Here is a 17500-nt window from a genome sequence, read left to right as displayed (position 1 = left end):
CCATCCATCATCCACTCCATAAATCCATCTATCTCTCTATCCATTTATCTATCTATCCATCCATCCATCATCCACTCCATAAATCCATCTATCTCTATCATCATCATCATCATCCACTCCATAAATCCATCTATCTACTATCCATTTATCTATCTATCATACCCATCCATCATCCACTCCATAAATCCATCTATCTCATCTACCATTTATCTATCTATCTACCATCCATCTCCACCATCATAAATCCATCTATCTCTCTATCCATTTATCTATCTATCTATCCATCCATCATCCATCCATAAATCCATCTATCTCTCTATCCATTTAATCTATCTATCCATCCATCATCCACTCCATAAATCCATCTATCTCTCTATCCATTTATCTATCTATCCATCCATCATCCATCATAAATCCATCTACTCTCTATCCATTTATCTATCTAAACCATCCATCATCCACTCCATAAATCCATCTATCTCTCTATCCATTTATCTATCTATCTATCCATCCATCATCCACTCCATAAATCCATCTATCTCTCTTATCCATTATTTATCTATCTATCCATCCATCATCCACTCCATAAATCCATCTATCTCTCTATCCATTTATCTATCTATCATCCATCCATCATCCACTCCATAAATCCATCTATCTCTTAATCCATTATCTATCTATCTATCTATCATCTATCATCACATACCACTCCATAAATCCATCTATCTCTCTATCCATTATCTATCTATCTATCCATCCATCATCCACTCCATAAATCCATCTATCTCTCTATCCATTTATCTATCTATCCATCATCCATCATCCACTCCATAAATCCATCTATCTCTCTATCCATTATATCATCTCATCTAATCCATCCATATCCACTCCATAAATCCACTATCTCTCTATCCATTTATCTATCTATCTATCCATCCATCATCCACTCCATAAATCCATCTATCTCTCTATCCATTTATCTATCTATCTATCCATCCATCATCCACTCCATAAATCCATCTATCTCTCTATCCATTATCTATCTATCCATCCATCCATCATCCACTCCATAAATCCATCTATCTCTCTATCCATATTATCTATCTATCCATCCATCCATCATCCACTCCATAAATCCATCTATCTCTATCCATCAATCAACATCCCATCATCCATAATCCATTATCATCTATCCATTATCTATCTATCTATCCATCCATCTCCACTCATAATCATCTATCTTATCCATTATCTACATCTACATCCCCATCACTCCATAAATCCACTATCTATCTATCATATCATTATATCCATATCTATCCATAATCCTCATCCATCATCCATATCTCTCCATAAAAATCCATCTATCTCTCTATCCATTTATCTATCTATCTATCCATCCATCATCCACTCCATAAATCCATCTTCTCTCCTATCCACCATATCATATAATCTATCTATCCATCCATCATCCACTCCATAATAATCCAATCTATCTCTCTATCCTATTATCTTCTATACCATCATACCATCCATCCATCATAAATCCATCTATCTCTCTATCCATTTATCTATCTATCTATCCATCCATCATCCACATCCATAAATCCATCTATCTCTCTATCCATTTAATCTATCTATCCCTCCATCATCATCCATCCTAAATCCATCTATTCTCTATCCATTTCTATCTATCTATCCATCCATCATCCACTCCATAAATCCATCTATCTCTATCCATTTATCTATCTATCTATCCATCCATCATCCATCCATAAATCCATCTATCTCTCTATCCATTTTCTATCTATCTATCCATCCATCCATCATCCACTCTCATAATTATCACATCTCCTATCCTATCTCTCTATCCATTATCATCTACATCCATCCATCATCCACTCCATAAATCCATCTATCTCTCTATCCATTTATCTATCTATCATCCACTCATCACTCCATAAATCCATCTATCTCTCTATCCATTATCATCTATCTATCCATCCATCCATAACCACTACCTATCATATATCCATCTATCATCCTATCCATTATCTATCCTATCTCATCATCATCACATCCATAAATCCATCTATCTCTCTATCCATTTATCTATCTATCTATCCATCCATCATCCACTCATAAATCCATCTATTCTCTATCCATTTATCTATCTATCTATCCATCCATCATCCACTCCATAAAATCCATCTACTCTCTATCCATTTTATCTATCTATCCATCCTCCATCATCCACTCCATAAATCCATCTATCTCTCTATCCATTTATCTATCTATCTATCCATCCATCATCCACTCCATAAATCCATCTATCTCTTATCCATTTATCTATCTATCTATCCATCCATCATCCACTCCATAAATCCATCTATCTCTCTATCCATTTATCTATCTATCTATCCATCCATCATCCACTCCATAAATCCATCTATATCTCTATCCATTTATCAATCTATCTATCCATCCATCATCCACTCCATAAATCCATCTATCTCTCTATCCATTTATCTATCTATCTATCCATCCATCATCCACTCCATAAATCCATCTATTCTCTATCCATTTATCTATCTATCTATCCATCCATCATCCACTCCATAAATCCATCTATCTCTCTATCCATTTATCTATCTATCTATCCATCCATCATCCACTCCATAAATCCTCTATCTCTCTACTCTATCTATATCCATCTTATCCACTCATAATCCATCTATCTCTCTATCCATTATCATCTATCATCATCCATCTCATCATAAATCCATCTATCTCTCTATCCATTTATCTATCTATCTATCCATCCATCATCCACTCCATAAATCCATCTATCTCTCTATCCATTTATCTATCTATCTATCCATCCATCATCCACTCCATAAATCCATCTATCTCTCTATCCATTTATCTATCTATCTATCCATCCATCATCCACTCCATAAATCCATCTATCTCTCTATCCATTTATCTATCTATCTATCCATCCATCATCCACTCCATAAATCCATCTATCTCTCTATCCATTTATCTATCTATCTATCCATCCACATCCACTCCATAAATCCATCTATCTCTCTATCCATTTATCTATCTATCTATCCATCCATCATCCACTCCATAAATCCATCTATCTCTCTATCCATTTATCTATCTATCTATCCATCCAGCCATACATCCATCCATCCACCAATCCATAAATTCTTCCATCTCTCCATCTGTCTATCTATCTATCTATCTATCTATCTATCTATCTATCTATCTATCTATCTATCTATCTATCTATCTATCTATCCATCTATCTATCTATCTCTATCTATCTATCCATCTATCCATTTATCTAACCACCCATCTATCCATCTATCCATTTATCTAACCACCCATCTATCCATCCATCCATCCATCCATCCATCCATTCATCCATCCATCATCATCATCATCATCATCATCATCATCCTCATCCTCATCCTCATCCTCCGCCTCCCTCCCCCATCTCTCTCTCTCTCTCTCTCTCTCTCTCTCTCTCTCTCTCTCTCTCTCTCTCTCTCTCTCTCTCTCTTTCTCTTTCTCTCTTCCTTGCTCTTTTTCATCTATTAATTCACATCATTTTTTATTTTTTTTTGCTACACATACTTTTGCTTTTTAAATTATATTTTCATTGCTATTTCCGGTGTTTACATCTATTTCTAGACCACCAGTCTATAAATACCTGTAGACACATATCATTCGGTGCGTTCCTATCCTGCATGGATTTGTCAAAGTTCCTGCCAAGATATTCATCCTGGTTTATTATTCTGTTCTACTCTGAGAAAACACATTTTCAAAAAAAAATATTAAAAATAGCCAGAAACTCGTCCTCCAAATATCGATCAATAAAATTGACCTTCATCTTGTCAAAAACTCTCAAACCTGGGACTTCATTGAAGACTTCCGTGAATCACCGGGTTTGAGATGTTTTGCCAAGGTGAAGGTCATTTTTAATTGATCGAAATTTGAAAGACACGTTTTCTGGCCAAAATTATAAAAATGTGATTTGTTTTGGGTTGTTTTTGTTTTTTTTTCTTTCTAGAGTAGTTATGGTTTCTGCAGTATTATTATCAATATTACTCTTTCTTGGCACAGACGGTTTATTTTTCTCAAGCATTCGCATCATTTTTCAGACATTCCGTTAACTCTTTTAGTTCAATTGCCTTTGTGTTTTCTGTTCTGTTTTTGTTTGTTTGCTGTTGGAGGAGGGGTTGGTTGTTTTGTTTTGCTTTTTGTTTGTTTGTTTGGTTGGGTTTGGGGGGGGGGGGGGGTTGTTTATTTCTTTGTTTTTGTTTTGTTTTTTTTTGTTTATTTCTTTGGGGTTTTTTTTTTTGGTTTTTTTTGTTTGTTTGTTTTTTGTTTGTTTTTTTTTTCTTTTTTTTTGGTTTGTTTGTTTTTTTTTGGTTGGTTTTTTAAATCTGACTGTAAAACAGAAGGTATTATCATGAATATATTGCAGTTTGTAAGATCGTTTAAATATGTTAAGAAGAGAGAGAGAGAGAGAGAGAGAGAGAGAGAGAGAGGTGGAGAGAGATAGAGAGACAGACAGAGGGAGAGGGGAGAGAGAGAGATAGAGACAGACAGAGAGAGGGGGGAGAGAGGGAGAGAGAGAGTGAGAGAGAGAGAGAGAGAGAGAGAGAGAGACACTAAGATTTGTTGATTCAAGTCCAAAATACAACAGGTATATCAGACGAATTCCCAAAATATGTTGTTGGTGTTTTTTTATCTCCTTCACTTTCTATCTCTCTCCCTTCAGCTGTCTGATTGTGTCAGTGGTTATTTTTACCAGCATAGCTGCTTTTGAACGAAATCCTCAGTGGATGTTTGGAAGGAAAACTAAATCTATTTATCACCTTCAATACAACAGATTCCTTGGATTTTAGCATCCGGCCGGCTGTCCTTCAGTCTGACAGGCTCCAGGGCTGTTGTTCTCTCCTCTTTCTTTCTCTCTCTCTCTTCTCTCTTTCTCCCCCCCCCCCTCTCTCTCTCTCTCTCTCTCTTTCTCTCTTTCTCTCTCTTTCTCTCTCTCTCTCTCGATCTCTCTCTCTCTCTCTCTCTCTCTCTCTCTCTCTCTCTCTCTCTCTCTCTCTCTATCTATCTATATCTATATATATCTATATGTTGGTTTCTTTTGGGTTATTTTTTCTTTAGTTATTTAATGAGGGGGGGGGGGTATTGTTTTCTTTTTGCCGTTGGGGTGGGGGATTGTGTTGGGTTTGTTTGTTTGTTTTTTTTTGTTTTTTTTTTTTGTTTTTTTTTTTTGTTTTTTTTTTTTTTGGGGGGGGGGGGGTGGCGTTTTTTGTTTTGTTTTTTGTTATTTAGTGTGTTGGGGGTGGGGTGGGGGTGGGGGGTCATCGGGAGGAATCCTGATTTTTAAAAGTCTTATATCTTGTTTTACTGGCGTTATGTTATGTATTGGCAGCCCTGATTCCGTAACACCCATCCATCCGTAAGTGGTAGCGTTGTTGTCATTGTATTTATGATAATACTAAATAGGGATTGAAGGAATAACAAAACAAGTTATTTCCCTATATATCTATCTGTTGCACGCATCTATGTTAATAGCCTATGCGTCCATTGTGTCGTTACAATGTAGAATAGAATATTGTTATATTTTACGACTGTGTTTTGAATTTGATCTGTAAGGAGTTTATAAAATATTTTTGTATTGCCAGGAATGGTGTCAAGACACGTTTATTTACACATTTATTTTTCATGAAGGATATATACTATGTTTGTTTATATGTGTGTGTGTGTGTGTGTGTGTGTGTGTGTGTGTGTCCTATGTGTGTGTGTGTCGTCTCCATTGTATAGTGGTCTATCTATGTATCAATCTATCTATCTATCTATCTATCTATCTATATATCTGTCTGTCTATATATCAATTCATTTTTTCTCCCCTTCTATTAGTCATTTAATATTTCTTCTCTCCTAACCCCCCCCCCCCCCCCCAACCAAAAATTACCTTTTTTTAAAATATATTTCCGTCTTCCACAGAGGGTTGTCCTCGGGATGTACGACCAGCGAGAGGACTATGACGTCCCCCGGAGCAACAGGTCACCTCTGCCACCGCCTCCAGGGGCGTCAGCCTACAACAAGCGCCCTTCACTGGGTTCCCTAAAAGTCCCTGGAGGGGGTTCATCGAGTCACCTGTTCTACGACACCCCACCAAACAGCAACAGAGTGTCCAGAGACCACGATGAAGGAATTTACGATACTCCTCCGAGCAGTAAAAGGACATCGTGCGAAAGAACTCCGCCACAAAGCAATCGATCTTCAGCGTCCAGAGATTCAACAGGGAGTGGTAACTATCATCTTGTACCTGGATCAGGGCTGAGCCATAGTCAACAGTCACTGAACCAGTCCCCAGCAAACAGCTTACCGACCTTAACCCTTGATGACGTGAGAAGACGCAGAAGTGGTTCTAAGCTGAGCGACAACTGTTACGAAACGCCACCCGGAAGTAACAGGTCTTCCAACAGGTCCTCTTTAGAGAGAATACTCTCAGAGGAAGGCCCGCCCATCTACGAGTCCTTATCCCCAGCCTCATCACTGGAGCAGATAGCTGCTTCTGCTGCTGCTTCCGCTTCCTCTGCGCATAAGCATAAGCAAGCGCGAACTGAACAAGTCGATGACGACGCAACTTACGATATACCCCCTGTACGGAATCATGTTCTTTCTAACGCAAATCCAGCCTCTCAAACCAGCTTACATTCTACAGCCTCCAACGAATCGCTTTTGTCAACCGCGTCTGGCGTCAGCGGTTCTCGTCTGTCCCAAGCCACAACTAGCAGTCTTCCTGATTCAGCCCGATCCAGTATGGACATCCCCACCGACACTTACGATGTGCCTCCTCAATCTCAAAACCTCGATCGCTCACGCAAACAGCTGTCCATGGATTCTGGACTAGGGCTGTACGATAGTCCGACCAAATCTCGTCCAACATCTTCCTCGTCAAACACTGTTCCAACTTCATCTTCTTCTTCGTCCCAACAATTCGACGATTTTACCCCTCCAAAGTCATCTTCGTCCCCAGATGGAAAAGCTAAAGAATTTAAACGCAGCAGAAGCCTTGAAAACTCCCTCGATGATGATTTGTACGACACGCCGAAAAATAACACACTCAAAGCTAACTCCAAATCAGCTCCTAGAGCTGCCAGTTTTGGCTCTTGTACTTCTGTTAACCACGATTCCTCTGGCAGCGTTTACGACGTTCCTCCTCAAGTAACGAGGGATTCTGTCATTTCCAACAGATCAGACTCCTCTGATGAGAGTCTCAGACTTTCCTCTTCCAGTTTTGAACTGGACCCAAACAAAATGGGATTAGGTATGTGGGATGAGCTTCTTCTGGACTATGACTCTGCTCTAGAAGTTCTCGTCAAGAGGCAGCAGGATGTTTCCAAGGCAACATCTCGATTATCTGGTTTTGTGACTTCTTCGTGGAGAACAAGGGCTAGTCTAGAAAAAACTCTTTACGATATTAAAGTGTCATGCTCGATGGTTCAGAATTGTCTTATTGAATTCGTAGATTTTGCCCAAGGAACCATCGCCAATGCTTCCAAACTGGCAGACATGCAACTGGCAAACCGGTTGTATAAATATGTCGCTCCTCTACAGAATACTCTAGAACTTGTCAATAAATCTTTTACAAATTTAGAAGAAATGAAGTGGCAAGTAGCTTTACTATGTGAACCACTCGATAAAACAAAATCAGACGATCTAGGACAGATAGCTTTAGTGTCCAAGGATTTAATGGTGGACGTCAAAAGGGTGGCGTCATTTATTCAAAGCAACAGTCAGCATTTATTCCGAAAGGCGTCCGTGATAGATGCTAAAAGATCAGTGTCCTCCAAACCTCCCATCGTTCCGAAGGGTGGGGAAGGGAATGGCGTTTCTAAGCTCGGGAATGGCTACGGCTATGCCAAGTTGAAAAACGTTCAACAGCGGCCATTACCCGCTGTGCCCGTTCCAGAGAAGCAGCGCTCACCTGCGCCATCTACGGCTAACACCCCGCCCGTTGTTGAAAAGCGAGATGCAACTGACTACCCCAATAAAATGACCATGTATGCAATCAAAGAAGCTTTACACAAGGACGACTACGCCGAATGTGAAGAACTTTTCGAAAGAAGACACGGATCTCATGTCTACACAAACAGTGAAACGGACCAAACCGCGCAGGAGTACGACTACGTGCAGTTGGATGATAACAACACGCTGACGCGTTCCCACTCTAAGGCAAACAAACACAGCGATCATCAAGAGAGGGTTGAAACAGTCAATACGGAAAATTCTGAGGAAAATCAAAAAGACGTAGAAGTGCTAAAAAGTGATAACATTTACTCAAAAATCAGCAGCGACGAGCTTGAAATTAAAACTTCCGAATTGAGTTTGGAGGAGAAAGACGCAAATCAAAAACTGTCAGATAGTAACGACTCTAAAGCAAATGAGTTGAAAGACGATGATGTTGACATGATTCCAGTTAAAGAGAGCAGCACCCTAGAACGTCCAAAGGACAAATCCAAAACGTCCGTGGCCCAAGACGTTTACGACACATTGAATAGTTGTGCTGATCAAAACAATGACCAACCCACAGCGACAATGACGGAACAAAGTTCCAATGTTGAAGTCGTTACTACGGAGGAATCTGAAGAACAGGAAGAAAAAACACCAGTGAACCTCAACTCCTTAGATATTAACAATTTTCCTATACCAGAACCGGAAACGACCACGTCCGCTTCCGTTGATGACGCTTCCTGTGTCGCCAATTTCGAACCTGAGACATTGGATCCCAACGATCATCAAGTGTTGGTCCACTACGCAGAGCAGATGAACTCCCATTCCACGCTCCTGGCTAATTCCATCGACGCCTTCATCGGTGCTGTGGGCTCCAACCAGCCCCCGAACGTCTTCATCTCCCACAGTAAATTCGTCATCGTGTCCGCCCACAAACTGGTCCACATCGGCGATACGGTCCACCGCAATCTCGCCAGCAACGCCATCAGCGCACGTGTCATGCATTCAGCCAATCATCTATGCGATTGCCTGAAGGCGTCGGTCAACGCCACCAAGATGGCGGCTCTACAATATCCGTCTCCTGTCGCCATACAGGAAATGGTGGATAAAGTCATTGCCGTGTCGCATGCAGCACATCAGTTAAAGTTCATCATGACCCAGGCACATAGACAATGATTTCAGGATATTTTGACATTACAAATCGCGACACTTTGTATACCAAGGGAAGTAACTGATGAGGAAATATATGTAGTTGAAAAGCGAATGGATTGTCTTACTTTACTTGCAAGTGTTAAGTTTGCAGACATAAGTATGAATGCGATTCCCCATTTTGGCTTCTTTTTTTTTTTTTAACTTATATATTCAAGCAATGCATCTCATAAAAACGCCATCTTTGTTATTTGTTTCGTGGGTTCACTCTAGGAGTGTGATGATAGAAGCCATGTTGTTTCGTGTAATATGGTTGGTGGGAGCAATAATAGAAATCTAATCACGAATGGTCTCAGAAGACGAGGCTGTGTGTACACAACACCCGTAGCGAGGGTGAATGTATTCAAATTGTATGTACGTATATGTTATTGTGCCGTGTATATAGTTTCAAACACATTTGACGTCGACGTATACATACAATGTATCTATACAATGTATTATTTTCGAAAATAAAAGTCTGTTTTTTTTTGTGGGTTTTTTAAAAATTGTAATTACACGATAAAGAATTGACTTAACCCGTCACGTGAAATTCCGTAACCGGGGCAACTTATTCTTCCCTATCTTTGTTTTCTACTCTTAAGATATACTGTAAATTTAAATCAATGGAAATCTTGAATGAACTGGTTGGTCAATTCATGTTTTTTTAAAAAATAACATGTTTACATCTGCCTCAGGTTTCGCCGGGCAATTTCAAATCCTTTATTAGGATATTATAATATTTTTGGGGGTTAAAATCGACACTTGAATTTTCTGTCGAATGTGAAACAATTTTGAATTATTTCTTTTCTTTTCTCTTTAAAAACAAAACAAAACAGACCCATGTTGTTTTGTTTGAGTTGTTAACAAGTAGGTATATTATTTAGATACTATTATGAGATGCCTTTGAAAACATTCTAAGTCACAGCTAGGTAGATTGACTCTTCCTTGGTCCGTCTTCTTCTCGTGTATCCACCCCTTAACCCTAGTCGGAGCATAGGCCATTAATGAAGCTTCGCCACTTGAATCTTAACTTGAGTTGTCTTCTCCACCTTCTTCCATGTGTATCCACCTTTTAACCCCCAGTCGAAGCATAGGCCATCAATGGTACTTCGCCATTTGACTCTCTTCCTTGGGCTGTCTTTTCCATATGCTTCCAAGTGTATCCACCCTTTAACGCCCAGTCGGAACATAGGCCATCAATTATGCTTCGCCAGTTGACCCTTCCTTGGGCTGTCTTCTCCACCTGCTTCCACGCGCATCCACCTCATCACCCTAGTCAGAGCATAGGCCATCAATGATGCTTCGCCATTTGACTCTCTTCCTTGGGCTGCCTTTTCCATATGCTTCCAAGTGTATCCACCCTTTAACGCCCAGTCGGAACATAGGCCATCAATGATGCTTCGCCATTTGACCCTTCCTTGGGCCATCTTCTCCACCTGCTTCCACGCGCATCCACCTCATCACCCTAGTCAGAGCATAGGCCATCATTGATGCTTCGCCATTTGACTCTCTTCCTTGGGCTGCCTTTTCCATATGCTTCCAAGTGTATCCACCCTTTAACGCCCAGTCGGAACATAGGCCATCAATGATGCTTCGCCAGTTGACTCTTCCTTGGGCTGTCTTCTCTACCTGCTTCCATGTGTATGCGTCCGTTAAATACATTCGAAGCATAGGCCATCAATGATGCTTCGCCATTTGAGTCATCCATGGGCCATCTTCTCTCCTGCTTCCACTCACATGTAACCATCTCTTCCTTGCTTCTTCCGCCAAGAAAAAGTCACTAATTAAATGACCAAAAAGTTTACCGAATACAATGACTATGCGACAATACAGCTTTTGTAAGTTGACTCCTCAGAGATGCTATCCAAATACCCGCAATATCCCATGCCATACCAGAATTCATGGTTGTACATATTGATTATGTGAATACTTTCCAAGCTGATAGAAGGTGTGGACTGTAAATACATTCTACAAAAATGATAATTATGAATATTATAACAACATCAAAATAGCGCGTGTGGGGTCCCCGGGGGGGGGGGGGGGGGGGGGTGTCCCGATAGCTCAGTTTGTTGAGCACTCGCTTCACACCCAAAGAGACGAAGATCGATTCCTGGTGAAGTTGAATTTTTTTCCGCCGAACCTTTCTTCCCCCGGCCCCCTAATATTCAGCCAACTGTGATTGGGTAGCTGGATCTGTTAGATCTGGCGGAAAGTAATTCATTACGTTGCGATAATAGACTAGCATTCTACTCAAAGGGTAGCAAAGCAATTTCCTGTCGCCCGTTTCTCGCTATAGAAACCGGGATAGACTCCTGCTCCATGGGCCTGGCCTTACTGTTCTGAAGTACTAATCCAAAATGACGCCATCGTAGGTAAAACTTGCCGACTAGATCGATGTGCTAGTGTTAGGAACTTTACTTTCGTCTCTCTGTACGTCTGGATTTAATGCCATGTGTTATATATATGACGTTTCAATTGTTTGGGGGGTTTTTGTTATTGGCTGAAAACGGAGCTTTTGCCCAAAACGTTCCTGTTTAGTATTCTTTGTTCTATTTTATTTTTGTTTGTTTAAAGTTGTTATATTAATATTTGTACATTGCTTTGTATAAATTATTGGATGTTATTATAATAACAATAAATAGTGATAGTAAACGTTGATTAGAATTAGAATTTTCGACAGTTGAAGATGCATCTTCATAATCTCCTCCCTCTCCCTCCCCAACTCTTTCTTCCCTCATCCCTAGCCTGCCCCTCTCTCTCTCTCTCTCTCTCTCTCTCTCTCTCTCTCTCTCTCTCTCTCTCTCTCTCTCTCTCTCTCTCTCTCTCTCTCTCTCTCTCTCTCTCTCTCTCTCTCTCTCTCTCTCTCTCTTTCTCTCTTTCTCGATGGTGAGGGGTTTGTTGATTTTCACTAAGATTTGTTAGTTGTTTGTTTTTTTTTTTTCTTCTTGAAATTTCAATAACTAGACTATATTTATTTTTTCAAATTATGAAATAATACAGATTTTTTTGTATGTTGTCTGCAGCGGGTTCAAAGTTCAAATCGAAGGTTGATGGAGCATCAAAACAAAAATACACGTGAAACGCATAACTTTGCTGTAAGATAAAGCTTTGATTCAAAGCTGCTTGAAGCTGTGGGCTGTAAAAAGCAATAAACAAAAACGAATAATATAACACCTTCAAACAAAAAAGAACGATATTCCAAACACGGAACGTTTCGAGCTCACAACCTTTCTTCAGCCAACAACAAACTAAAACAAAAGATGAAAAAAAAATGAATAAAATCAATTACTAAAAAGACCAAATCGACGACTGAAAAATATTCGGCCAATACAGAAACGACGGCACGTCACGGCACGTCATCGCACGTCATGTCTGTATTGGCCGAATATTTTTCAGCCCTCAATCTGGTCTTCTTCGTAATGTATTCATGTTTTGTTTTGTTTGTTTGTTTGTTTGTTTGTTTGTTTGGTTTTTTTTTTTTTTTTTTTTTGTAATTTATTCATGTTTTTTTTGTTTTGTTTTTTGTTTTTGTTTTTGTTTTTGTTTTTTTTTTTGTTGATGTTGTTGGCTCAAGTAAGGTTGTGAGCCCGAAGCGTTCCTTGTTTATTTTATTTTTTTATTTTTTTATTTTAAGCTGTTATAATTTGTTCGTGACAAATGACGATATTTATCGGTAACAATGGGAATGTGTAGATAGACAATTCACCGGCGCAGCATTTCAAACGATTGGTCTTGCGTAGAGTTTGACGGTGTTGTATTTAATAAGCAGAATAAAAATTATAACTTATGGTGACCAGAGCTTTGATTACTGCTTTAAGTTTAAGATTCGTATTGCTGTACTGTATTATTATTATTACAGCAATTAATAGAAATGTTACAGTAAACTACTATTCGTTACATCAATAGATAAAATTGTCACAGTGATAATTTGTTATTATTATTATTATTATTATTATTATTATTATTATTATTATTATTATTATTATTATTATTATTATTATTATTATTATTATTATTATTGTTATTATTATTATTATTTATTATTATTATTATTATTATTATTATTATTATTATTATTATTATTATTATTATTATCTTTTTTATTATAATATATCATTCACAACTATTTGGGATGCTTGTCAATTTAATGTATGCATGGAATGGAGTGCCCAAGAAATGTGAATGCGATGCTTAAGTCATCTGTACAACGTGCTTACAAAATATATTTATCTATATTTATAACGAAAAAGAGAGAAGAGACAGAAAAAATGTCATGTATATGTAAATATGTCCAAACAAGAAAATAGACGAATTGTTGTTTTGTATATATAAATATATATAAATATTATATTATTATTATTATATCAATTATTGTAAGATAGCATTCTTGTTATATTATGTTTAACTCGACGTGTACACTATATGCAGGTCTGACGTCCGAACCTACTTATGGGCCTAGTTTAACATTGTTGTAATGGACAATATTTTGCGTCATTAAAAAAAAAAAAAAAATTTGAGATTCCCATAACAACATTGAGCCCTTAAGGAATTGGGTTATCAGACCTATAAATAAGTACACGTAGGTTTAACTACAATAGGAGCTTAAAAGTACCAGTTATGTTGATATAAGGGAAACATATTATAGATATTTTACCGTATTATAATAAATTTACCATCATTTTCTTCCATATTGCGAGGCCTTATGATTTGTGTAAGAATCAATATGATAGGTATTATTATTATTATTATTATTATTATTATTATTATTATTATTATTATTATTATTATTATTATTATTATTATTATCATTATTATTATTAACTCAAATGTTCTTGTTATCATTGTTATTGTGTTAGTTAGTCACTATTATCTTATTATTTCGACACTATCTTTAGCATCGTCGTTACCGTCATCGTCGTCATCATCATCATCATCATCATCATCATCATTATCATCATTAGTTCTAAGGGTTAGAGCCGGCGATTGGGCAACAGGTTGATAAATATAAATATAATAATATGCCTTTATGGCGAATGACATCATCATGAACACTCTTCTCTTTCTAACTATCTATGATTGAGTATTTGGGTCTGCCAGAGAAAGTACTTTACGATAGGCAAGTCTATCAAAAGGTGTAACAAGCAGGGGCGTGGCTATATTGGTTGATTTTGGTGCCCGGCACCGCATCCATCTTTTAAACATGGATTCCTGTTACAGCGTTTTAAAAAAATATATAAAACTGAGAAATGGTATATTCCGTCTCTTACTTTTTTGAGTAAGTATTTTCTTCAATTCTGTATTCTTTCTTTTGTATTTCCAAATAATATAGCATGATTTAAGTCAGATTTTCTTCTGATTCTGGCACCACCTTATACTGTAAGCTTGCCACGCCACTGGTAACAACAAGCAATGCTCAGATACTGTTTAACGCTAAGGAAATTCGTTCTAAACGCCTGATCTATTGGCCATGATGTTGATATGGCTCTGAAGGTCTACCACTATGTCTACCACCATTTTGTACACGGACTTGTTTTACAGTGTTCCAGGGGTAGATGTACCATGATGGAATACTGCGTTCGGGCACATAAGGAAGCAAACATTGTTTTGTTTGTTGTTTGATTGTTTTTTTTTCTGTTATTGTTTTTGTTTTGTTTCTTAAAATAATTGGCATTGTAATATTGTTGTGTAGCAAATAGAATGATTTTGAAGACTCGTTGACTTACAATGATAAAGACCGGATACCAGTGAAATAACCACTAACACGCAATCAGGAATGAATTCGTTCATTCTTTCAAATGTTCACTCAATCATCAGTTTTGATCTTGATTCATTCATTCATTCGTTCATTGGTCCATCCATCCATCCATTCATTCATTCATTCGTCCATCCATTCGTTCAGTCATTGAATTCATCCATTCATCCATATTCATCCATCCATTCAACCATGTATTCATTCACTCATTCATCCATCTATCCATTTGTGCAATCATTCAATGCCTTCTTTCGAACCAAAGTCAGAAAACCAACCATGAATTTGATTAATATCATTACCCTCGTTGTCATTACCCTCATCATCATTACATTACCCTCGTTGTCATTACCCTCGCTGGGTGGGGATCCTGACCTCCCATTGCGGGCAGGGAGGTACATACTGTGTCTTATATCTCCTTATATCTGTTTTCCAACATGCTGTCTGTCTTTGTCTTGGAATGAGGTTACTTGGTTTTGTCCTGGCCCTTTCCGGAGTCCTGGCTGGGAGGGAAATAGTCAAATGCATAGATATTGTTTTGGGAGATGATATTTTTTCCCTTGTAAATCATCTCTCTGTTATGCATTGTATTATGTTTAGTTTGCATATTATATTATATGATTGGTAAACATTTGAGTGTATTCCTCTTAGTTGGGACCTGTGCTTGTCTCTGGATGAGACTTTTAGGTGATCTCAAATTAAGTACATTGGTGGTATGCTCTTGGAATCTACATCTGATCCCTATTTGTTCCCAGTTCCCCTTTGTCTTACTTTCTCTTGGGTGCTTTAATTGTAATTCTAGAACTTTTTACTATCCCATTTTCTTCCTTTTTACTGGCGCTGATATAACGTAATGTGTTGCAAGCGCCGTAAAACCCTTAAAAACAAAAACAAAACATCATTACCCTCGTCATTATTGCATTACCCTCGTTGTCATTACCCTAATCATCATTACATTACCCTCGTTGTCATTACTCTCATCATCATTGCATTACTCGTACTCGTACCCTCGTTTTCATAATCCTCATCATCATTACATTACCCTCGTTGTCCTTCTGTAAATAAATAAATAAATAAATACATAAATAAATACATAAATTAATAAATAATAAATGTGACTCGCCGCCCAAAACGGTATTATATCATGGTGAACCAGATGCCAAAAGGGATTTTAAAATTTATAATGATGAGAATTGTAAAAAAAAAGAAATTTAAAAAAATTACTCACTCTCTTCTACATTCATATTCCAACATGAAACATAATCACGTGACCCAATACGCGGTGTCTAATAATATCGATTACTATAAATTTAATTTTAGCATCCAAACAAAACCAGCTCTAGGACATAGTAATACCGTTAGGAGGCGACCGGCCACATATGATGATGGTGATGATGATGATGATAATGATGGTGTTGTTGATGATGATAATGAAATAATTATAATAATGATAATAAGATAAGGACGCCACAATAAACGTAACTCTGTATAACTCCTATGCATTTATAATTAACTCTCTTTGATAAATAAATAAACATTCATGTCAGCTTCCAATCAGAATGGCTTGGCCTCTTTCTTTTCTCTTTTGTGGTTTGTTTTTCGTTTTGATAGGGGGGGATCATTCATTTATTGTTTGTTTTTTTACTATGGTTTTTTTTTTTTTTTTTTGTTATTTGTTTCTGTCTTTGGGGGTTGGGGAGGGAGTTTGGGGTTTTCTTTGGAAGGATGGTGTTTGGGGTTTTCTTTTTTTTTTTTTTTTTTGGGGGGGGGGGGGGGAGGAGGAGGTTGGTGATGGAGTTTAGTGGATCTCTACTAACGAGATTCTTTACTAGTGCCTGGAATGGACTTTTAGACAATGTCAAATAAGCAAATTGGTGGATTGCCCATGGAATATTCTGAAATCAGTCACCATTGTCTTACTAATGCTGTAAGTGGTTTGAACTTTTTGAGCTTTATATAGCGCACTATCCACTAAATGTGCTCAAAGCGCTTTACAAAGGGTCCCTGGTCAACAGCAACATTTGACATTAAGACGGGACATGACCCCTATTAGGCGATATTACAATTTTTCGGACACAGACAACGCTGTTAACGGCCAAGTACTCATTTTACACCTGAGTAAGGTTAGAGAATGTGAGTAAAGAGCCTTCTCCAAAGACTCAACTATGCGCCGAGCGCGAGGCTCGAACCCTGTACCTTCCAATCCGAAAGCGAGTGTCATACCACAAGACCGCATAGCCGCTCAAAGCGCTTTACAAGGGGTCCCTGGCCAACAGCAACACTTGACATGTAGGACGGGACATGACGCCTGTTAGGCGATATTATATTTTTTTTCTCACAGGGACAACGCTGCAAATACGGTCGGGTAATCATTTTACACATAAGTACAGTGAGAGAACGTGAGTAAAGAGTTTTTTTCTAAGGACTCAACTATGTGCCGCACACAGCGGGACTCGAACAAGGACCTTCTAATCCGATGGAGGGTTTCATACCACTAGACTACAAAGC

The 17500-nt window shown here is 38.1% G+C and overlaps 1 protein-coding gene across 3 annotated transcripts in view; it reads left to right on the top strand.

Moving 5' to 3' along the window:
• Positions 1 to 16552, top strand: part of LOC144977458 (breast cancer anti-estrogen resistance protein 1-like) — a 157896-nt gene extending 141344 nt beyond the window's left edge. For all 3 annotated transcript variants that reach the window (XM_078922697.1, XM_078922698.1, XM_078922699.1), the window contains one exon: positions 6040 to 16552. In XM_078922697.1, coding sequence (XP_078778823.1) covers positions 6040 to 9231 — 3192 coding nt within the window. In that variant the 3' untranslated portion in view covers positions 9232 to 16552. The remainder of the gene's footprint in view (positions 1 to 6039) is intronic.
• Positions 16553 to 17500: the final 948 nt, after the last annotated feature.

The sequence above is a fragment of the Berghia stephanieae genome, chromosome 7, assembly GCF_034508935.2.
Source record: "Berghia stephanieae isolate SIO BIC M18660-M18661 chromosome 7, UCSD_Bste_1.3, whole genome shotgun sequence".
Lineage (NCBI taxonomy): Eukaryota > Metazoa > Mollusca > Gastropoda > Nudibranchia > Aeolidiidae > Berghia > Berghia stephanieae.
This window is presented reverse-complemented; position numbering and strand designations above follow the sequence as displayed.